This window comes from Condylura cristata, unplaced genomic scaffold (assembly GCF_000260355.1).
Source record: "Condylura cristata isolate star-nosed mole 26May11 unplaced genomic scaffold, ConCri1.0 scaffold00022, whole genome shotgun sequence".
NCBI classification, from domain to species: Eukaryota; Metazoa; Chordata; class Mammalia; order Eulipotyphla; family Talpidae; genus Condylura; species Condylura cristata.
Genome location: NW_004567123.1, coordinates 26,517,428 through 26,542,179, shown reverse-complemented (window position 1 = coordinate 26,542,179; position 24,752 = coordinate 26,517,428). Strand labels below are relative to the sequence as shown.

The following is a 24,752-nucleotide window of genomic DNA, read 5'->3' as shown; positions in this document are numbered from 1 at the left end:
GAGGAAGTACACTGCTGAGGGAAGCAGCGGGCGGGTCAGGAGAGGTCTGCCACACCATGTGGTCACCTCCGGGGCAGGCGGGAACCGAACTCATGCAGAAGCGGCTTTAGATTCTCAGTGCTGTGCTTTAACCCGCTGCGCCACCAGGGAGGGCCGATGCAGACATTTTAAATGCCCGTTCAATACTAAATGATCCCTATGAAGATACTTATGATGGGTGAATGGTACATGTAATATTTGTCAATAAGTAAAACTAAGTGAAAGCATATCACCTTCTGAAAATGTCCAGAGAAGAAACAAAAAACTGAATAAAATGAAGAGAGATGTAAAAAAAGAAAGCCTGAATACTTCAAAAAGTCAAATACTATTTGAGCATCTTGAACATCTTTACCCGTGCCCCCACCCCAAAAAAATTTAAAAATGCTAACCACCAATTATTTTTCAAGTACATTTACCAAACCTGCAAGAAAAAAAAAAAAAAGTTTTGGTGAATTCTCCCAGAGGATGGAAAATATGGGAATATTTCCTAGTTCATTTTGAATGGCTAGAATCCCTGGGTTCCAAACTCTCTCGGACTCTATCTATCAAAGAGCAATTGCAGCCTAATAGCACCTCAAAGTGGGAATACAATTCAGCAATGCATGCTCAAAAATGTTTGTATAAATTAGTAGAACCATTTTAAAAACTCTGACAGAATACAGCAGGAAACAGCAAATTTTCTCCATGAACAACTAGATTTAAATATGGTAGACACTGCGGGTCAGACTGTCTCTGCTACAGCTTTGTAGCACTCCACTGTGGGTGTGAAAATATCCATACATACTATATAAACAAATGGGTTTAACTGTAGTTAAAAAAACAAACTCTATTTACAAGAATAGGTGACAAGCTGAATTCGGCCCATGGCACTACTTGCCAAATCCCAGACATATAGAAGTGAAATGTGTTCCATTCTGTGCCCAGAAGTTCTACTTCTAGATGTATTCCCAACAGAAATGAGTAGTGTATTTTTACCAAAAGATGCAATGAGATGTTCATTGCAACACTGGTTTTCATAGCTAATAACTTGAAAAAACATAACCATCCTCAGCTGTAGAATGAATGAATCAACTGTGGGACAGTCATACTGTATAATATGGCCTAACGATGAGAATTCTCACAAATACAAAATTGAACAACCTCGACAGACAAGAGGACTATTTATGATTCCACTCATATAAAAGTTCAAAAGCAGACAGAAAGAATCTATGATATGACCAGTGAGGACACTGAAAGTGAGTGCAGCAGAGACCATAATGTAGCTTCTGAGATACCGATAATGTTTTGTTGGTCAGTGTTGGGGCTGAATGTTTGGTGGAGAGTTGCTGTGCCACTGATGTTCAATCTATGTATTTTTCTGTGTGTATATTTTAAAGTTTCAATTTTAAAAGTAAAAAGAGTTAATAGATGAAAGCAAGGTTGAGTTCATTGGGAAAATGCAAGGCCTGTATTACATTAGAAAATATGTTAATGCAATCACCACATTAATCAGTCCAAACAGAAGACTCATAGCTGAATAGATGCAGAAAATCATCTAAGAATTAAAAATCCATCGATAATGAACTAAAAATCTCGTAGAGCTAGTAATGGAAATTATTTCTTAACCTAATAAGGGACATCTTAAAAAATCAGACAATAAGTGCCACAATAAATGGGGAAATTTCCAATCACTGCCTTTATTTTAAAAGTTTGGAAGTAAGATTATACTATAACATTACATGGAGGTTTCAGAAGTGTTCATCATGAGACAGAGTGGGGAGCAGAACAGGCAGACTGACTGAAACACACTGCTGAGGGGAGCAGTGTGAAGGACAGGAGAGGTCTGCCATGCCATGTGGGTCAGCTCCTTGGCGGGGATCAAATTCATGTTGCCATGGCATTGGGCAGCTTCATAGTGCTGAGACTCAATCCCTGTGACACCAGGGGGCCCCAATACTATTTCTATTTAACATGGAATTAGAGGCAATCAATATGGGAAATTAAAAAATAATTTAAAGTACCATTATTGGAAAAGAAGTAAAGCATATACCTCTCTCACATGTAAAACATGTTTGTCTAAAAAGAAAACATCAGAACAATATAAAATAACAAATTTATATCAATAATTATGGCAAGTTACAAATAGCAAAATATTCGATAAAATCTGTAAGGTATCAGTATAAAAGTCTCTTACATTTTTTTGCAGCAATTAGAAAGCTTAATTCAAATGTCATTTCTTCTAAGTCAGGCTAGTGATTGTGGGTAGCAAGTGGAAGGGTCATGAGACACTCTCGACTGGCAATATCTCATTTCTTGATCTTAGTCTCATTCTATCAGTGTGAAGTTTGTGAAAAGTCAACATACTTTTGTGTATGCATTTTATACTTAAGTAAAAATATAAAATACCACATGCAGTTGCACCAAAGAAAAGTTTAAGGAAAACAACAGAAATATGTGCAAGATATAGAAAATCATATTTATGTTGAAGACATTTTAAAAGACACATGTAAATGTAGAGATAGACCATGCTAGTGGAGGGAAAGACTTAAAGAATGAACAACCACAAATCAATATATCTAAGTATCAGTAATCAACAACTGTGGTTTAGTTATCCAGTGGAAAACTATACAGCAGTGAAAATGAACTTGTCCATGTATCTGCAAGAGTGAGTATATCTAAAATGATGAAAGCTAGGAAAGGATGCAAACACAATAACAACAGAGTTTTTAAAGTTCTGAAAATCAGAACTTTATAAGTTGTAGAGACTTATGGATGGAAAGGAAGAATAAACACCTACTTGGTTCCTTTTAAGGGAATGATAATGATAAATCCTAACTCTAGAATCTAAGGTCTTAGGTTTTGGGGCATTTGTCATATTTTAACTTGTACTTTCTATATGCCTTAATTGTCTCATGATAAATTATTTTTAGAGTTAAGCTTCCTCTCCCTTAAGGAAGCACTGAGACCTTGTTATCACAGGTGAAAGAGATTGTGCCTACTTATCAGAAAAACACCTGCTAATGGCTTGTGTGCCTTTTGGCAGTTGACTTAGAGTGGTTTATCTTCCCTCTCCTATCGCTTCCTTGGGCATGAGGGTAGGATGACACTCGTAAAGACAGGCCAAGTAAACAGAGAGAGTATAGGGTAAATTGTACCACGTGCCTGCCTCCTACTCCCTCCAAAAGCTGAGCAGATGTGCTGATGTGAAGATTATGAGTGTGCAGATGCAAAAGGCATTGACCTATGTATGACCTAGAGAACAGAGGTCAGAACACTGAGCTCCCGATCAAATGCTGGACCTGTCACAGACTTACTTGTTAACACAGGACAATTTGAGCCCAGGAAACATGACATGGGAAATACAATCTTTTCTTGAATTATCTCTCGCTGTTGAGTTTGGATAGGTCACATTCTCTATCTCATTTATAAGACAGAAAGTTAGACTAGATGATCTTTAAGTTCTTTCCCACAGGCAGTTTATGAGTCTAAAAGTCAGTCAAACAAGGGAGAAAAGAAGTACACCCAGAATTAAGTTTATTAGTAGACAAAGCCCAGTGTTAAGCGAAAACTAAAGAAATGCAGGAGATGAAAAGAGGAAGAAGACCCACATGTGTCTGAAGGAACAGGAAAGACTTCTAGGAAGAAATGATGCTAAAGTAAACCTACATTTTCTGTTTTCCTTTTTCTAGAGAGAGACAATAGTTGCTCACTATGGGATCACACAGGATTGGGGAAAGAGGAAAACATTCATTCCACATATTTATCCACCCATCAAGCCATCCAGGGATTTGACTACCTATTATGTGCCAAGTGTTATTCTAGGCACTTAGGAAATAGCAGCAAACCAAATATATGAATTTTCTGCAATACATTTTCCAGGCTAGGGTGGGGGAATTCAGCAAATAAACAATTCCATAAATAAATGCATGAGATATTTTCTGCAACTGACAAGTGCCAAGGAAATTAAAAAAGATTGATGTGATAGTGATGTGGTGGTTAGTGAGGGGTATATTTTTGATTGAGGTCATGAAAGGCCTCTTTGATGCCACCTTGCTCTAAATCCTGATGCTCAGACTTAACCAGTGCTATCCGGTGGGTTTCTTTCTGCAGTCTATTTCTGTTCATAGGTACCTTTTTCATTCATCATCTTCATCCACCCCCAGGTTGTGAAAATTCTTTCACAGCCTGTCTTCATTATTCTTTATAACCAGGACCTCCCCATGCATTGTCATAACATTTGCAGTGAGAAACCTTGTTTCTCTAATTTTGAAAGCAATCAATAAAAACAAATTAAAATAGAGGACTAAAGGTGTCTTTTTGCAACATTACATTTCCAAGAACAAAAGATGTGTGATCTTATTGTTATTTCTCCAGAGGTGTCTAACCATAATATAAAGCCATTTAGCACAGCTTAACATGGTAATAACTCACTCCTTCTCTCTCAATACTCCAAGGAACCACAGGAAGAGAGGAAAACAGGTAGATAAAAGGGTCGAGATAAGTGAGGAAAGCCTATGTCTACTCATTTAAAAGATACTTTTAAGTTATATCTCACAAGGCAATCCATTTTCTGGAAGAAAATAGGAGAAGGTTGCCAATAAAGGATATGCTTGCATAGAAAATGGAGAGTTGGAGGGGCAGGTGAAGAGGGAGAAATGGGCCAATTTTATGAAAATGCCTCAGACAAGGGCTAAGTGCCACATTCAGGAATGTGTTCAGCATATCTAGATAATCAAAAGTGGATGTTGTGACTCAGATCGCAAGAAATTGGAAGGATGATTCTTCTTTACAATAGCCAAGCTATGGAAAGAATCTAAATGTCCAGATACAGGTGAATGGATCAAAAAGATACGGTTCACATTCACTGTGGGATACTATATAGCCATTAAAAAGACACTCTCATGGCTTTTGTGAAAACATGAAGGGACCATACCAAGCAAAATAAGCCAGAAGGACAAAGATAAATATTGAATGTGGTCACTTATATGTGGACTATCAAACAAAGAGTCAGACAAAAACAAACTTTGAAACCAACCTTTGAAAGCTGACTACAGATCTGGAACATCCAGGAGGGAAAAGAAGGTGCACAGTGGATGATGGTGGAGATGTATGGGTTCTTTGGTGGAAGGAGAGCTATGGTAACCACACGGAAGAGGAAGAATACTATATTAACAAAATATTAACAAGGTTATAAAGCTATGGAACTTTGTTAAAGAGAGAAAGAAGTAGACCTCTTTCAGGAGCCCCCAGGGTCCATCAAAGAACTTCACACTGCTTCCTTCCCTATCAAAGCTCCTGTGGGTCTGCATTAAATGTTGACCGGGAAGCTTCCAGCTAGGCACAGAAGGCAGAGCTTAGAGACACAGCTCCTAGAATCATCACCACCGAGTTCACACCCCCGTGGAACCTTCCTGAGCACATGCTTCCTCGTCCGTGACAGTAGGATGTCAGTACCTCACAGAGTGGCCATGAGGAAGATCACACTCCAGTGCTCAGCACAGAACCTAGCCCCTAGAAAGAAGGAGCTCAATCAACGTCAATCCTGACAATGACAGTGATAATTTCTGAGTGTGAAAAACAAATCCTAAATGTCTTCCAAACCCCTTCCATTTGCAAATGAACACTTGAAGCCCTAGCATTGAGTTGCTCAAGGCATGGCTGGCACATTGGCATTCAGATGCCAGTCTGACCATTTGCTGCATGTTTTACATGGTCACTTTGATTCTTAACCTTTGGTCCCCTCATCTGTAAAGTGAGGACACTGAGACTTAAAAATGAGTAAAAGTAATATATGCCTTAGCCAAGGGCTTAGCCAAGTGCCTGGCATACAGAAGTTAAAATTCAGATGAAAAAAAATTTTTTTCACCAATTATGTGATCATTCAAGGTGCAAGCAAGTTAATGACCAAATAAGGGTATCAGTCTGTTTAAACGGAATAATATCAAGTAGACAAAAAATAACCAGAGACGTGGAAGATGTGAAAAGTATAACTTAGGGACTCAGGCTTATTAATATATTGAAAAATTAATATTAATTTTAACTTATAGAACTCTACATTACAAACAGATAAAACACATTTATTGAGTACACACAAAATAATATACACAAATAGAGTATGTGGTAGGCCAATAAAATATCCCAATTATATTCCAAAGAACCCATACCACAACAACTATGTTCCCTAACTGTTACACAATAAAATTAAACATTAATAGCAAAAGGACAGCTTTTAAAACATCTCATGAAAACTAAATAAAATATTACTAATTAACTCTTGGGTGTAAGGGGAAATCATAAAAGAAATGAGGGAGTGAATAATAATGAAAATGAAGCATGTCTGTGGTGTATTACGGAGCTAAAACAACACTTAAAGGGAAATCTGGTACTTTGCACTCATTTACTAGGAAACAGAAGTTAAAAACAAATGCACCAGATATACAGGTGGCAAAAATCCCATGAATAGATGTTCAACATCATTAGCCACGAAGAAAATTCATGCTAAAACTACCGGACATCGGGCCCTCCCTGGTGGCGCAGCGGGTTAAAGCACAGCACTGAGAATCTAAAGCCACCTTCGCATGAGTTCAATTCCCGCCTGCCCCGGAGGTGGCAGACCTCTCCTGACACGCCCGCTGCTCCCCTCAGCAGTGTACTTCGTAGATCTGCCTGTTCTGCTCCCCATTCTGTCTCTGGTGAGGCCTCTCGCCGCCCCTGAGCCTCTGGCCTGTACCCAGTTCTGTATGCACAAATAAATCTTAAAAAAAAAAAAACTACCGGACATCACTAAACACCTACATGGATGATTAGTAAGGCGTAGTGATAGCACTAACTGTGCCAGGAATGTGAAGAAATTGGGTCTTTCCTACACTACTCGTGGAATGTAAAATGGTCCAATCACTCTGGAAAATAGTGTATCCATTTATTTTAAAATGAAAAATGAAATTACCATATGATTCAGTAAATTGCTCTCTTAGGCTTTTCTCCCTGAGAAATGAAACTTTATGTTCACAAAGACTTGTACATGAATTTTCTTAGCAAGTGTGTTCGTGATAACCCCCAACTGGAAACTCCCTAGATGTGTTTCAATGGGTGAGTCGTAAAACAAAGCATGGGTTACCCACACCCTGACAGACCACTCAGCAATAAAGAAAAAGAAACTGGATGAAACTCAAGGGAATAATGTTGAATGGAATAAAAAATACCCTCAAAGATTTCACTTACACACCATTCTTCAAAAGTTCTAAAATTATAGAGAACAAATGAGTGGTTGTAGGGGTTTCAGATGATCGAGAAGAGTGGGGAAGGTAGTCTTTGAGTGGAGTGGTCTTTCTATGCACATGACAAAATTGGGTAAAATTAAACATGCCCACTCAGAAATGCACGAGTGCATAAAGAGTTAACAAACTCTGGGTGATGCCAGTGTCAATTTTCTACCTACGAGATTGTGTTAGTTATTTGAGGTGTTAGTTTTCCCAAATAGAAAATAATATTAAGAAGTGAAGATACAATAAACACAAATATTAAAAAGTAAGAATATAATGAACAATGTCCTACTAAATTAAACACAATTATTAAAACCATGAAATGATAATATTAGCATTAAGAGAATGAGAATATTGAGATGAACCAGTGGAGTTATAGAATTAAAATGGCACTTCTTATTCCTCATAGACACCAGGCCTCTAAGGTTGAAAAGTTCAGTAATAATCGCATGACAGTATGGCAGTGTAGCGAGTTAATGCATTGTACACCTTAAACTTACACATTACAATTCAGTTATTTTAAAATGAAATTCTACAGAACTTTTAATGACTACTTTGCGATGTAAGTAAGTTCTAGAAAATGTGAAAAAATAGATTTTGGTTACTTTTGTGAAATTACTGAAAATATGGTATCAAGATCAGATAAGAAAATAAGAAAAAGAAAAAGCAGATCCATGATATAAGTGAATATAGAAAAAAGCACCTTAAATATTAGCTCACGAATCCGATGTAATAATAATCATGTTCTTGTGGGATTTATTCCAGGAACAAGTTTGTTTCAATATTAGTGTAATTTGCTATGTTAATAAACTAAAGGATAAAGGGTGAGATCATATGATTATGTCAATTTCTTTGATAAAAGTTGTCACCGATTTAGGATTTTTTAAATTCATTTTAAAAATAGAAGAGGGCAACTTCTATAATATGCCAGAGTTTGGAAGCCAAACCCTACAATAAATGGTATACTTTTAGATACATTCCTTTTTAGATCTAGAAAACAGTAATGTCAAGTTACAGATTCTACATAACACAGTGCTGGAGGTCTGGCTCACACTGAAGGGGAAGAAAAAGAAATAAAGCATGTAAAAAACAGAATGGAAGAAATAAAACTCATTGTGATGATATGCTAATCCTCTTAGAAAATAAAATAGAATTGTGAGAAATAATAAGAAAGTCCAATAAGGTTGCCAGTTGGAAGGACAAAAATCAATAGCAAGCCTCGACACCAGCAAAAACAAGCACCAGCAATAATAAATAATTGTAACACACATCTTCAAATATATTCTAGCCCAAGAATATGCAGAAACCTCAGTGGAGGAAACTTTGATACTATTAAGAGATTTTAAAGGAAAGCTAAGTAAATAGAGACGCAATACAATGCTTATGGATAGGGTGATGTTGTTACACAAATAAAAATTCTTCCAAATTTATCTGCCATTTTAATGTGTTGTCAATAAAATCGGATTTTTAAGGATGTTGATAACCTTTCTCTGAAAGTATGTAGAGGAATTAAATTCCACAGTTACCAGTAAATCTTGAGGAGGGACTTTAAAAGGATGACTCGCCTCCCATATAAGTCATGCGTCTTTTAATGCCACGGTTATAGAAGCAAGGCAGTACAACAGACAAGTGGCCCAACAGAAGGGTTGAGAGCTCAGAAATCAGCCCTGCTTATTAGAAACTCAGTTGTGAAAAAGGTGACTTAGAAACCAATTGGGCACACTTATTGGTAAATGTTCTTAGGACAGTTTTTCACCATGTAGAGAAAAATCAAACAAAATTACAACCTACTACCTGTATCAAAATAGCTAACTCCAGAAGGCTTACAGCATCAATGTAAAATATAAATCAAGTCAGCAGTGAATACTGGAGGACCACTTTGTAACCGTGTGTTGGGCAAGGAGCTCTTAAATAAAATGTTCTGTCTTTTTCTGGGAGAGGGAGGAAACTGAGTTCTGGGGTCACATGACTGCAGCTGGTCTGCAGGACTGTGTTCCTTTGTTAGGCCTGGGGAGAGCTCTTTCCTTGCTGTTTCGATTTCTGGAAGCTGCCTACATCCCTTAGCTTGCGGGCACGTCCTCTCTCCTCAAGGCCAGTAGCATAGCATTCTCTCTCTTTTGGTTTGCTTTTCTCTTAGAGGAACCCTTGTGAATCCAAGCACATAATCCAGTATTCTTTCTTAACTTAATTTTGAGATCTTTAAACTAATCACATGTGTGTTTCCTTTGCCACATAAGATAGCATATTATCAGGTTCTAGATATTAGGATGTGGATATCTTAAGGGTTGGGTGTGGGGGTGTTCTTCCTATCACAGGAGGTAGTATCCAGAGGGATATGACCCTAGCTAGAATTTGGGAAGTAAGGACAAATTCTCAGAGGTCTGTATTAAGACTGAGAAGGACTTCAAATGCCGTGGTGCCTTCTCTAGGTCTGTCTATGAGCAAAAACTTCTGGATCTCTGGACACCTGACTTAAAATCAGTTTTTCTTCCCCACAGGAAACCAAGCCTGCTTGAGGAAGTGCTACTGCTCATTTGACCAGAACACAAATGGCGGGCTTAGCGTGAAAGTTTGGGTTCTCGTTCAGCACCCATGCACTCCATGTGGGTGGAATGGCCCCACTGATGTTGGCAATTTGCTTTACCTGACCAGTATCAGAAGACCCAATGGAAGTGAGGCCTTAGGAGCATGTGCGTGGGTTGACCTGGCCTTGGTGCAGTAACTGCTGCCCCTTAACTTGGGCCCTGGGATCAATACAAGGGCCATACACAGCCTGCAGCCAGCTGCAGTCAGACAGGCAGATGCGTGAGCTCAAACTGGCTGCCTGTTGTAACCCAGTGACTTTGGGGGTGATTTGTTACCCAGCAATACCCCACTAATGCAGGGGCACATATTTCATTTCAACTTCATAAGACTCCTAGGTTGACAGTATCCTAGGAGGATTCGATGACGTCCATCATAGGGGATGGGTACCATTAACTCCACTTTACATAACTTTTATGAAACCATTGCTTAGAAATAGTGGAATTATAGTTTCATGGCTACCTCTTTCACCCATCAGTACTGAAGGGCAAGAGAGAGCAAGAGTGGCTGCTCTGGAACCTGTTGGCACCTGTTTGCAGGTGGAGGACAGATGAAGAGTAACTGGAGCTAGAAGGAAGAAGCTCATGCTTGCAGAGGCAGCCTGTGGGGGCTAACATGGGGAGTCTCATGGTTCTGATTTGAAGGAGTGTGTCTGGCGGGCTCTGTAGGAGCTATGCTATATTGTGTCTCAATACTACAGCGAGTGTTTGGTTCCTGTTGAAGTGGTCTGCTGGAATCATGCCAGGAACATCATATCGGGTCATCTTTACAGAGGTCTGTCCAGCGAGTCAGAGGGAGCTCCCCAAATGGCACAGCAGAGCATCAAAGGGAGAGTAGATGCATCTTCTTTTTTTTTTTTTAAGATTTATTTATTTATGCACACAGAGCTGGGGTACAGGCCAGGGTGCAGGGGCGGCGAGAGGATTCACCAGAGACAGAGTGGGGAGCACAACAGGCAGACTGATAAAGTCCACTGCTGAGGGGAGCAGCGGGCAGGTCAGGAGAGGTCTGCCGCACCATGTGGTCACCTCCAGGGCTGGCAGGGATCGAACTCATGCGGAAGCGGCTTTCAAGTCTTAGTGCTTTGCTTTAACCTGCTGCGCCACCAGGGAGGGCCGGTAGATGCATCTTGGCCGTAGATGCATCTTTTAACGACCAGGCTAGTACCGCTGTGCTTCCTCATCTCTGGCTTCCTGTTGTAAACCAATGACTTTGGGGATGATTTGCTTCTTGGTGTTTTGCCACAAGGTGACAGAGATCACTTTGTCATACGCCCTTTCTTATTGTCTGAGTCAGTCCCAAATGAGACTCGACACAGAATAAGCCTCCTGTAGCTGACTGGTTTTGTCTGAAAAGTTCCCTTCAATTTAATGATACTCTTGTACATTTCAAAAGAATAAAGCTTTGGACATCATAAAAAAGCTTGGTAGGCATTTCTGGGGCTGCTGACACAGCAGGGCTCTTCAAGGTCCAGCAGCCCTGAGTGGTATCTCTAGATTAATGGGGTTCCTTGGGAGATTGAGACTGCCTTGGGGTGGGGGCTCCCAGCTGTGAGCAGCCTCTATAAGGGAAGCCCCCGCTGCTGAAGGGGTGGGCATAGTTCTACAAGAAAGACATGGAGAGTCCAGTCGGGAGAGATGGCCTTTGTTTCTACTTGTTTCCCATATTCTAGAGACAGCTTGATTACACACAGCCTCTCATCAGCATCCCAGGTTTAACAGCGTAGCTGCACTGAGGCCCTTTCCGAATCCCGGTGCCCACACTGCTCACAGCCAGAGAGTTTGCCAAGGAGAAGGGACTGTTCTGGCTGTTTCCTACATTCCCTGGTCCCAGCACAATGTGGATTTTGAACTTCAGAGATGTTTCAGGTTTTATTCCTTCTTCAGGTTTTTTCCTCCCCCTCCCCCCCCCCCCCCCCCCCCCCCCGCCAAATAGTCAAGGCGACGTGCCATGAATTAAGTATAAATTGGATTGGAGCCCAGAAGATGTTACGGGCTCACCTTTTCCTCTCCCCCCGCCCCTAACCCCGAAATGCTTTGCTTTTCTCTGGAAACTGAAACCATGTAATTTAGAAATTGCTTCTCTCTTTCCAACCTGATTTCCTCTGCCACAAAAGTAATTTTTAAGCATTCTGAAGCTTTTATTTCCAGGTGGCAAGTTTGTGCCTGTGTCCATTTAATGCTTCCTGGCAGGAGCAGCTGAGCTATCAGCATGGCTGGGGGTGCTTGGCAGGGTGCCCCCGGCCACCTTGTTCCTCACTCGGCAACCACAACCCAGGTGGCCACATCTGGGTGGGCAGAGTGGGAGACACAGGCCTCAGCCCGCGCTGGGAGTCAAAAAGGGGCACCCAGTTTGTTGGGCCTGTGGACAAGAGGTGCCAGCAGAAGGGGGACGAAGGAGGGGGCCATGGAGTGTTTGTGACCTCCAGGCAGTGGGCTCCTGCGTCTGGCAGGTCTAGGTCAGAGGTAGATTGTGCCACTCACTTGCACAGGGACTTGTATGTGGAGAACCGTTAGCTGTCAGAGTTCCCAGGCTGCACCGAGGCAGCCCAGGACACCACAGTGAATTCCCGGGGCGCCACATGAAAGCATTTTGAATTTTAAGTTTAAATTTGCAGGAGAAACACACTCCTCTGTCAGGCACAGTACAAACTACTAAGCCAGGGTGCGCCACAATTTTAACATGACGTCAGGACATATGCCATTCAGTGACATCATATCTTTGCAAAGCTGCACTTCTGCTGGATGCTGGGATGAAAAGAAAGTATTGCACGGAAACCCACGTGCAGCTGGCCGTGGCGGTGTCTGATCTGAATCTGCAGCCTGAGTGGCGCAGAGCTCAGAGCATGCTGTACCCCATTAGTGAGTAATTGAGGTTATTGCAGAAGGAAATTAATTTTTTTCTTTGCATTTGTGTGTTCTGTTTTCTCAAACCACGATTAAGTTGCTAGGGTATAAATACTTATTAAGTAGTTTGGACTGATTAATAAATGGAAATGCTAGTTGCTTCTTTGATTAGGAACTCGGAGAAAATTACCAAAACACCAAGGGCACCATGAGCCAAGAAAGTTTGAAAACCTCTGGTTAAAATAGATGTAAGGAATTGGCCAGGAAACTGGAAAGATAAAAGGGGGACAGACAGGTTTTGTGGGAAACAGATTAGGCTGGATAGAACAAAGAGCACATTTGAGAAGTGGGAAGAGGAGCCCACGTTGGCCATCTGATGTCTCTGAGGTGAAGCAATAAGGTTGCCTGTAAAGTGTTGGCCAGTCTGCAGACTCCATCCAGTTGCTAAGACAGAATGAACTTCTCAGGGTGAAGAAGAGGCACAGGCTGTGCCTGCAGAAACACCATCTTTTCCTCCTCTAGCTGGCCCCTCAACTGCCCCTATTGGCAGAGACTGCCATGGAGCCAGGCAGTGGAGCAGAGGGATGGCTTGTTGAAACCCAGCCCCAGCATCACTAAGTGGGGTACAGAGGAGTTATGGGGTCCAGCAGCAGTGGCTTAATAATCAGCGCAGAGCATGTGGGTCGCAGCTCTATGATTTGCCCCGGACCCAAGATCCTTGGTTCCAGGCCATAGGTTACCTCTTGAATCAGACCTGTACTTACTCTTGCTCTCCCATCTGTGCCCCAAACTGCCCCCCTGAAGGACCTGGGAGCTACTGACTCTGCCCCGGTTTAGCCTTTCTCATCTTCCAGTGAGAGTCTCTCATGGAGCAGGACCCCTAACCCAACTCTAGGTGAAATAAACAATTGCAACAAGGGTTTCTACTAATCAAATGATATTGCAGATCAACTGAGACCCAAAGAATGAGTGGAAGCTGGGAGAAAGGTGAGAATAGAGAGAGGAGGAAGCAACGACAACTTTCTGTCAGCTTATCAGCCTTTGCCAATCTTCCCTCACCACCACCCCCCAAAGGCCCCGCTTGCCATTTTTATCCAGCTTAGCCTTTCTCTGTTCCCTTCAAAAACACTTATTACAATGTGCAACTTTGTCAGTTCGCATGTTTGATCGCTATTATGGTTGTTTCAATCTGTTTTCCCCACCAGATTTTAAACTCAAAAGAGGCAGGAACTATGTCTATTTTTGTTTATGTCCCTGACAGCTAGCTTGCCACCCCATAGGTGTTCAATGACTATTTCAAACTAAACCATGTTTATGAAAAGAGCAAGAACTTTCGTGTAAATGGAGAGAAAAGATAAAGAAAGATCAAGGAGCCGGTAGGAAACCTGACATCAAAGAAGTCAAACTTTTAGGCACAAGACTCTTCCAAGCCCGTGATCTCCCTGCTTAATATTTCTTCTTTATAGCACTATTGCCATGTGACGTTTGATATAATTTTCTGATTTATCCCATATATAATTTAACCCCATCCCCACTGGACTCAGGGAGAAAGGACTTTTGGTTCACTTCTCTATTTACTGTAGTACCTGGCACATGGTTGGCACTTGAATGAATGAGTCCAGTGCTTTAGTTCTTCAAAAGGTACTCATGGCATGCAGTTATAACCATTTTAGTTGCTATTCTTGGGAATGGCAAGAGGAACCAAAACTTACAGACTGACCTAACCCATCATGTAGGTGTGTTTTTTTATGGTAGAAGGTGGGAGATTTCTGCTGTCTGGATTCTGTCTAATCCAGATTCAGAATCTTGATGTCCAGTTGTTCTTGTTTCTTGGACTTTAAATGTGTTGCCTCCTTTGAGTTTAAGGGATTTAACTTTCCCTTCATCTGTCTTTCACATCTTGCACCTTCACCAGGCTCCATCCTCTCTATCCTTGGCCCTAATTCAGTGCAGCCTTCTTGATCTCTAGACTTTGCTCTGCACTGTTCTTGGTTTACTCTGAAATACTTAACAGTAAGTTACAGGTTAAGCTGTAACTCACCAGGCAGGGAGGCCCCCCTGGATTCTAATTAAGAAATTCCTTCTCCTGGGCAACAACACACAGTCCAGTTGATAAACCAACTTTATTTTGTTAAGTACCATAATAAATGTCAGAAATTGGTTGTTGTGGTTGAAATCTGGAGCTTCTTGACAAATGTAACGAGAGGTATTACACATGGACTCTCATGAGTGTGATGGAAGTATTCAAATATGTGGATTGACCGAAATACAGCTATACATAATGAAGGAGAAACCAGGAAGACCTCTAGCCTCTAACTGTAGGAATGGTATTCAAGTCTTGATTCCCAAATGATCCAGTGTCACCTCCTAAATAAGGAAAATTCCTTGTGGCCTGATGCAACTATAATATATATATATATATTTGCCCCTAGAACGGGTATAGCCCATGATCATGACTGCCTATTTTTGTAAATAGACCTATTGAAACACATTGGTGTACATATTGTCTGTGTCTGCCTTTGCATTTCAACAGCAGAGATGAACAGTTGCAACAGAGATTGTCTGACACACAAAGCTTAAGCTCTTCACCCATAAAAAGAGTTGCAGCTTCTACCTAGGAATATTTTCATAACAGCCTTAAATGAACTTTTCATGGAAAACAGCTACCAAGCTACATAGAAGGAAAGATCGCAGGGCCTTCACTGTGCTTTGTGGACTTCATTACTTGACCTGTTTTGTGCCGGCTGCTAACCAATATATATATATATATCACAAATGCTCATCTGTGTAGTAGAATTTGATTAAAGACTATCCAAAAGACCAGCATTTCTCTGATAAAGACAGGCTTGGACACTTACATGTCTGTATGTCCTCTAGCGCATGAATCTCCTGGTGGCAAAAAAGTGTTCTTACTCATCTACACCCCCAATGCAGGTCCTATCTCAGAAAGCCAATACGTGTTTGTAGAAAGGGAAGAGTAGGTGCATCATTATCTGAACATGCATTAATGGAAATTTGCTGACTCAAACTATAGCTGATTAAAAGCATGAGACAGGAGGCCAACTAGATTGAGGACCTGGTCAGAGGTCCTCAGTAGCCTACAAGACCCCTATGCTCATTCACTGGCTTCCTTGCCTTCCTGCCTGCCTTCTGGAGATGGGAGCTGTATTGAAGGGGACACAGCTGGGACAAATGTCACCCAGGAGTAAACAATCATCCACTGTCTGCTAGTTCATCTCATAGCTCTGAAAGGTAGTGTCAGCCATATTTTACACATGAGAACAATGAGGCATAGACACACAGGAGAAGAATACCTTGCTTTAGGTGCAGGTAATGGCAAAGCCAACCTTCTTTTTCCATGTCGTAATGTCTCCATGGTCAAAAGTCTTTTTCATTAGTGAATGAGCCAAAGAATACACAGATGAATTACCTTCTTGATGGAATTTCAGTAAGACATAGCAACTGTGTCACCTTCTCATAGGTAGTATATTTAAGCTTCAGGTGAGTCTAGTTGTCAGGATAGGTAGGAACCTGGATTGGAAGGTGCCAGGGCCCTGAAATAAAGTGTTTGAAATCTTGTCCTTGCAGAACTTCACGAGAAGCCATGGTAACATTCGACAAATCCTGTCCACTGAACAACTATAATAAATTAGACCAAGTGGTGAAAAGTAAGCAAGAGAGTGGGTTTGTATGATGTTGGAAAAGAGTTGGAATTTAATTTTGTGCCTTTTACCTTTTTTTCCCCTCGGTGTATCATTCCCATGCAGAAATTGCAAATTAATGGTCACATCGAACTATCTGTCAACGTATTACTGCTCTTGCAGCATCAAATTATGTCGGCAATAATGTTTCCAGCTGCCTAGGACTCCATTGCAATTTAATTTGAAAGGAACTCAAATTGCATCTCCAAATGGATAAAAAATTAATTTTACATACAAGCTATCCACCTCCACATTTTCAGCCCATGCCCCAAATTATCTCAATTTAGGTTCAACTTTGAACGGTACATATGTTACAGCCAACACCACATGCAAAGATGAATACATAGAAAATTCATGAATTAGAAATCTGCGCTGCTGCTTCTTTTCTAATAAGATGTTCTGCCTTGATTAAGGTCATTAGGCAGCTATTGCCTTTGACAGCAGGGACGGAGCAGGGTCCAGATAGAACAAAAATGCCTCACATTCTGATTTAACCACATGATTACGCCTAACAATTGGGGTGTGAAGAGAACTTGATCCACCCTTTACTTATTGCTTTTCCCTTGCAGTACATTGGACCTTGATTCTGATTTAGACATTCCCTGCTTTCCGTGTTTACTCATCATTTATTAAGCAGCTGTATGTTGTAGTTATAAAAATGCAGAGACTGAGGCGCTCACTTGTTAGCAGGGGAGATGAAACTGAGCCAACATATAAACAATGAGCCTGCAATCTGATAAGGGCTGTGGGAGAAGGGTGTGGAGGTGTTCAAGAAAACAGCAGAAGGAGGCATTCATTCTGCATGAGTAAGGTTTCTGAGGAAGGTCACAAGAAGCTGGACCTTAGGTGTCTTAAACAGGGGGTTGCCAGGGTCATCCTGAGCAGAGAGAACTCAGGCAAAAGTTTGGGGGTGTCAAAGGGTTCAGGATGTAATAATCTACGTTAGGAATATAGGGCTCAAGGAACACGAGGAAGGGAAGTTGCAGGTTGGGTCCAGACACTTTGGGAAGAAACTGGATTTAAGATGTGAAAGTGGAAAGGGGGGAAACCATCTGAGCAAGGCAGGCCTCTCTCCCCCTTATACCCAACTCCATCCTCCCCACAGAGACCTCAGTCCTCATGTCCAAGTTTTGTCCACACCCACCATCCCTTAGCCACCCATTGGGCCTAGGGCTCTACTCAGAGTATGGTCTGATCTTGATAGGGGTTCATAGAGGCCCTGAAAGTGTGCTTTAGGGTCACAAGGGGGAGGGAATTCTGGAGTATAGAGCACCTGAAGCCTGGTCTGAAGGAGAAGAGGGAGCAGGTGGGTTCATTGGCCACTCCCTCTGTGCCCGAGGGTGGAGAGTCAGCAGAAGTCCAGAGTGGACTGTGATGTGCAGGACTCAGGTCTAGCCCCAGGGAGGAACCACTCCCAGAGCCCAGGCCACTTTGAGTTTCCATCGGGTGGTGACTTTTTAGCTTCCTGGACAGGTGCCCACTCTCTTCCCACTATTTGCCATTTCACTGGGCTGTAGGCTGTTACTGAAAGAGGCCATATGGATGAGGCCTTATCTAGAGGCAGACACCACCAGCTCTAGATTTGGGCTTATTTACACAGAGGATGTAAATTCAACAAACCAATCTTCACTGCACACACAAGTCTTTCTCAGCAATTTCCAACTTGTTTGCACCAACCCAAATGTAAACCTGAAACTTTCTCTGCTGTAGACAATTACCAGAGCAGAAGCTGCGGTTGGCAACTGAGGGTTGGAGGTCAAGTTAAAAGAAGGAAAAATTCCATCACAGACTTTGAAGACTAGTTCGTGCTGTGTACGGTTGCAGGATGTTCTCTTGCTCAAACACGAAAGTAGATATGTGGACTCCAAGATGAGGTGATAGGCTGGAGAATGGAACAGGGACTGTGGAGTTGGGGGTCTGTTAGGTTCAGCTCCCGAGAACAAGTCACCATCTGTTCCTCTCAGTTGGACCAACGGGAACTGGGCCCCGGACAGACCCTAGATCAGGACACAAGCATGACATGGTGCCTTGCAGCCAGGGGAGAAGATGGCTAGCTGAGTAACACCTGAAGTGTGACCAGTGTTGAGTGGGCTGGACAACCGTGCAGAGTCCATGGGAGCCCAGAGCCAGGGACTCAGCTCCTGTAAGTCATGTCCCTCACTGGGCTCAACTTCCTCTGCCAGAGCGCAGTTTTTAGCACACAGGTACCTAGCCCAGAGTAATTGTTTAGGAAACAGCCAGTTTTCCCTTTCTTGAATGAGTCTCCAGCACACCAAACACTTTCGCCTGCACATCACTGGTCCCCAGAGATGGTCTTGCATTTTGCACATGAACCAAGATTTCCTTCAATCTCTTCATTTGCAGAGCCTGGGGAACCCGGCAATCATCTTTCATGGGTTCAGCAACACACAAAGGCTTGTTGTCTGGGTCCCCTTTGCTTTCATTCTCTGTGTTTAGGTTTTTGATCCAAGGCATGCAGCTCTCAGCTCTTTCCTAGAACCCACTGGAAATCCTTTGTGTGTGTGTGGTATTTTGAGGATCTTGTTGAAGATCTAGGAGTTTCAGAGAGAAGAGTTATACTGGGCTTGGCTCCACCCAACCTGTTTCCTATCATTGTCTCCTGTCAATCTCAGCTCCCAGTGAATCCATTTTTATCTTCCTCTGAAAGTTTAGCACTGCTCGTCCCAAGACCCCAAGGAAGACAATTCTCTCTAAGAGGAATACCCACTGTTAGGCTGAGGCAATTTTCTCTCTCTCTTTACAGTTCATTTTATGCTCATTAGCAGCCCTCTGAGATTAGTGCAATAATTTCCACTGTATAGACAAGGAAATGGAGGCTGAGAGATGAAGTGCCCTTCGCCAAGGTCACTCTGTGAGCCAACCAGAGTCTGGCTCCATCTCCACCGGTCCCTACGCCTGATGACAGTCAATCTTGTGCTGCTCAGGGCCTCTCCCAAGGCCCTGACTCTCCGTGCTGTAAGAGGGAGTCTCTGTCTCTTGGCTCAGAGGTAGGTGAGTAAGTTCCAGAACCCCCTTTGGAAATGCCAGTCCAGCCTTCGCCTTCCTTTCAGAGGAGGAGGAGGAGGTGGTGGTGGACACACCTCCCAGGTGAGCCTTGGGAAAATTCTGTGGCTGTGACCAGGGCTGGAGAGACAGGCCGTACTCAGCTAGGCCCTGGGTGTGGCAGTCCTGCTCACTTTCTCCCATGGGCCCGGGGTCCAGAGGACCAGCCATCTCTGCCTGGCTATACTTAAGCTTCCCCAGATGCCTCACGACCTTGACATGATTCATGCTGGTGTCCATTTCCTCGTCACCACCCCTGGTAGAGAAAACAGCGAGGTGTGGGGTCCACAGGGCGTCTGATCTCAGCTGTGCCGCGCATCATGTGGCTTCATCCAGTCACGCCAAGGCCTCCCTCTAGGGGGCCAACCATGCTTGCTGCACCGCTGTGGTTTACAAAGCAGGGCATCTGCTCCTAAATAGTGATGCCCTATGGTCTTTGTGGTGTCCGGGCTGGTCATGGGCCAGGTGGATGAGCAGAAAGCAGCTCTGTCCTCAGAGAGCTTACATTCTGGGGGCCAGGAACTGTTTTTAAAAATGAGCTGTCATAGTAAAATGATTAATATGTTAGGAAGCAGTGCCTGAAAGAGAATGAACACGTCGCTAATCTCTGCCCCGGGAGGGGGTTGTGCAGCACAGAAGAGCAGTGGGCTGTGTGCCCAGCCCTGCCCTGGCTGTCCCCAGAAGCCCATGGTAGGTCTGGGCAGCCCGGCCAGGCCCCTGCTGCATCTGGATGACCTTCTCCATGGAGGCTGCCTTGAAGTGTGTCCCTTGTTAAGAACTGACACAAGCCACAGGACATTTTCTGCTTCAGGAGAGTCCGGCCGCTCAGTGGCATCAATAAGCAGGAGTCCCCTGTTTATTGCTGCCTCCACAAGGGCACAGTCTCCCCCGGAAGTGCTCCTTGGGGTTGACCAGAAAGATGGCAGAATCTGTCATCTTACATAAGGATGCTACCCAGCACCGCTACTTTTAAACTCTTCAGAATACAAAGCCTTATTATTTCTATGGTTCTTCCTATTTCTGTAAAAGAGAGTTCCAGGTGCAATTCTAATTTCTCTGAAACAACCTCCTATTAACTCCCTCCTGCCTCCCAGTGAAGTTAGCTACTAATATTAGCACCATTTTACAAATGAAATGAGAAACAGGCCCAAAGAAGTGGTAACTTGGTGAAGTTCTGCAGGTAGCGTTGGGCATAATACACTGTTTTAGTCGCTCGTTTGTGCTTACCTGCTCCCAGCTAAGAGATACTGACCCCAGATGGACTTAGGCTTCCACTGTTAACAAGTGTCTAAACCTTAATGAGCTGTACAGGTGGGGACTTAAAAATATATTTATTGTAATTCGTTTTGTTTAAGAACATCTATTTAATTTGGCTACAGAATAAAAAGAATATTCACACTATAGTAAGGCAGAGCCCGTGTGACCTGGGGGTGTCTGGGTGCAAGATGAGGGGCGGGAAAGGGAGGGGACAGAGAGACAGGTCTGGCCAGATCACATCTGCGTGCAGGTGTCCCTGGAGGGGCCTGTTGGAAAAAAGTGGGGTGAGAAGAGAGGGCTCGAGGGCTCTCAGAGAAGGCTGAGAAATGAGTCCTCTTGTCAGCTAAGGAGACTCCAGGGCCACAGGTCACAGGGACCATCTGGACAGATGGGCGCAGAGGGTCCAGGATGGCCACTCCCAGCCCATGTACCTTGGTGCTGATTTCCAACGTGCCTTCTGTTCAGTCAGGCTGTGCCCTTTCCCTTTTGGGGAATCGGCCCCTCCCTTCAGTCAGCACCCTTCTACATAGGTCTCACCCCACAGTGTTGTTGAGTGCTGATCTGGCCCCCAAAGTGACTTTCACTGGTCCTCAATGCTGCTTTCAGATTGTAACCATTTTGCATTTATTTCTGTGGATAATGTTTATTTGTGGCAAGTGATTCCATTTTCCCATTTCATTTAATTTTCTTTAGATGCTTGTTTTCAAGCCAGAAAACGGAGTTTGCTTTAATGGCACATAAAGCAGAACTAAATGACAGTCCATGTGGCAAAAATCACAGGGCACTGGTGGAGAGATGGCGACGTGTGAGGACGCTTGCCTGTGGGCTTGGGTCCCGTGCCTGCCTTCCTGACTCCTCAGTGCTTCCTCCGTCTTGGTGTCTTGCAGACCCGGTGCACGGCCCACAGAACGTGGAGATTGTGGACATCCGGGCCCGGCAGCTGACCCTGCAGTGGGAGCCCTTCGGCTATGCGGTGACCCGCTGCCACAGCTACAACCTCACGGTGCAGTACCAGTACGTGTTCAACCAGCAGCAGTACGAGGCCGAGGAAGTGATCCAGACCTCCTCCCACTACACCCTGCGCGGCCTGCGCCCCTTCATGACCATCCGCCTGCGGCTGCTGCTGTCCAACCCGGAGGGCCGGATGGAGAGCGAGGAGCTGGTGGTGCAGACCGAGGAGGACGGTGAGCAAAGTGGGGGGCAAGTGAACTTGGGAGTGGGGAGTGTCAGGCCCGCTCACGGAGCCACGCTGGTCATTTTGAAGGCTTTATTTGTCCGCACTTTCAGTCTCTCCCTGTGTATCTGCCTCTTTTCCAAGGTGATGGGTGAAGTACCACATAGGCTATGCCTTGCACAACTTCGGGGGTCGCTGTTTCCATAGATGATGGCAGCTCTGCCCAGGCACACTCAAGCTTTATAGCCTCATCCTTCTTTTCACATCTTATCACCTTCTATACCCAGCGTTTAAATGCATGGAGGCCTCTTGAAAGGAGGCGTAGTTGCTATCGTTTAATATGTTGGGTTTAAGAGTCAAAAATTCTGGTTTCTATAAGAATTAACCTCAGAAAGTACATCTAAATAGCATAACACGCACATTGAATGCATCTAGGACCACTGAGTAACAGCTGGATGTCCTTCAGTTTATCTCAAATCCAGAATAGCCAAACATGAACCCATCTGTCCTCTCTGTTCTCATTGCTCTCCTCGTGGTCCTCATCTCAAGAGCTGCATCTAGTGTGACTCAGGACACAGGCCCTGAAATCAATCTGAGCAGCTCCACTTCCCTGCCTCCACTCCTCCCCCTACAAGTTTCTGATGAACCTACTTCCTGAAGCTTATCTTCCAACCTACCACTTAGCCTGAGACTCTAGGAGAACCTCGTTTACCTTCTAGAACTCAACTACCTCTGTCATCACTCTGTCCTTGTCCATGCAGTTTCTGCTGCATGAAATGACATCTTCTTCTGTGCCTAGAGGACATACCCTTAATCTTTCATTATTTTCTTCACATGCTGCTTCCTCCAGAAAGCTTTCCCTGATTTCCCCAAGCCATTTGAGTATTTCTTCTCAGGTACCCACTACATTTTGAGGAACTCCAATAACAAGATATTTTATTCGAGAGGACTATCCCAAAATAAATGACAAGAGGAAAGAGCACCTGCCTCTTCTTCTTAACCTGTCCCCTGTTCACATTTCCTGAGTTCTTCCTTGAACTGGAAGTTTTATACATAATCTGCCTGACCCCTTTAAGTGCCTCCTTACAGCCACTCTTTGCTAGCACCCTATAGACTATGCTTCTAGGTTGCAGCAATGGGGTTCTTGGATCCCCACCTTCCTGCACTGCAATACAACTTTTATCACCTGTGGGCACAGCTCCCACTGGGTCAGCCTTGCCAGGTGAACTGGTGTCTGCTTCCGATGACCTCTGTCCATCCAACCTCCTGGTGGGGTCAGACAACTCATCGTGGCTTCTCTCAGTAGCCAGGGAACCAAGGCTGTGGTTTTGGCTTCTATTAAAACAGCCAGACCTTGCCCAAGCTTTGGCTCTGTAATTTCAAAGATATACAGCCCTTCCTCCAGTTGTAGAATACCGCTTTGTTTGAGAAGGCAAATTTTGGAGGCAAATATGCCTGGGACAAGTTGCTTAACCTCTTAGAATCTCATCTATAAAAGAGTTAATAATAGTGCCTACCTTACAGATTTTTGTGTTCCTTAAAAGGATGGTATAAGAAAATGGAATATTGCCCAGCGGATTGTAAGTTTTCAATAAATGTAGCTACTATATTTGCACTAAATCAGGGGAAGCAATAACTGACTAAGGGTTCTCTGGCACAAGCAATGCCGTTACCTACCTTAGAAAACCTCTGGAGCTCCGCGTCCATGCTGTACTGCTTGTAGAAAACATGACATAGACTCTCAAAGAGTGACAACATGGCCAGTGCCTTTTCTGAGAAGCAGCTAGAAAATGCAAGACTCAGAAGATGAGTGACAGGGTCAGACCAGGAGCAGCTCAGGTGCTTTGTTCTTGGGCTGCTCTGGTTGCAGTGGGCTGCTTTGTAAGGATTGCTCACGTGCATCCCAGCAAATCCCCAGTCCCATCTTTAAAGCTTGTCTTAACCTAGCCCTTTCTCCTCCTGGTTGCTGGAAGGCAGGGGTTGGGGGCACCACAAAGCCTTTATCAAAACAACATGGGAACGGCAATGGTTTGAAATTAAAATTTAATTAAACGCCATTAATAAAATGTCAGTTCTTCATGGAGCTGTGTGGACATTATCCCATTAAAAGCACTAGCATACCAGATGGGGGGCTGTCCCAAGCCCACATCTCAGGGCCCTTACCCACTATATGCCTGGGTGAGCTCCATTCCTCCCAAAGAAGAAGGAATACAGTGCCCTTGTCTCGGAGAACTTGTTCACCTCAAAACCTGCAAAAGACAGAACAAGGCTCCAGTTATCGGACTCCGCCTCAGGAAACCAAAAGAGTAACCTCTCCAATTGATCTGACTGGAGTCCAGATGTTTTGTTCTCACTGTAGAACTGTCTTCTGGGGAACTTGGAGAACTTGTAATGTCAGGATCTCGGTGTCTTTAAGGGCCAATGAAGTTAACTCTTGCCGATGAGAGAAGCTCACGGCCACAAAACTCTGTGGCTTCAAATTCTTCTGTTTTCCCTTTTCCACAAACATCTTAGAGCAAATGATGGCTTGGTTACTTCCACAGCCAAGATCCCGACTTGCAATATCTGAGGCCTGGGAAACAGATGACAATGCTCATGGTGGCCTCCCTTGGCTGCCATTTACTGAGCACTGCTCTGTGTTAGGCACTGACAGGAATGTTCTTGAATATTCTACACTCATGCCCAAGATTCTGTTCTGAACTATTTCAGAGCTATAGAACAATTGAAAGATTATTACTAAGCAGATCTGTAAACTCTTCACCTTAATGAACACTAGTTCTAGATTTTCTTTTTCCTATTATGTATGATACACCTAATGTGAAATTATCATATATAAAAAAAACATATT

General features: G+C 43.4%; 1 protein-coding gene across 1 annotated transcript in view; it reads left to right on the top strand.

Moving 5' to 3' along the window:
- PTPRT (protein tyrosine phosphatase, receptor type, T) overlaps positions 1-24,752 on the top strand; it is a 617,594-nt gene that overhangs the window by 304,440 nt on the left and 288,402 nt on the right. Inside the window, exon 7 of the mRNA XM_004687014.2 lies at positions 21,618-21,914. Within this exon, the coding sequence (XP_004687071.1) occupies positions 21,618-21,914 (297 nt within the window). The remainder of the gene's footprint in view (positions 1-21,617; positions 21,915-24,752) is intronic.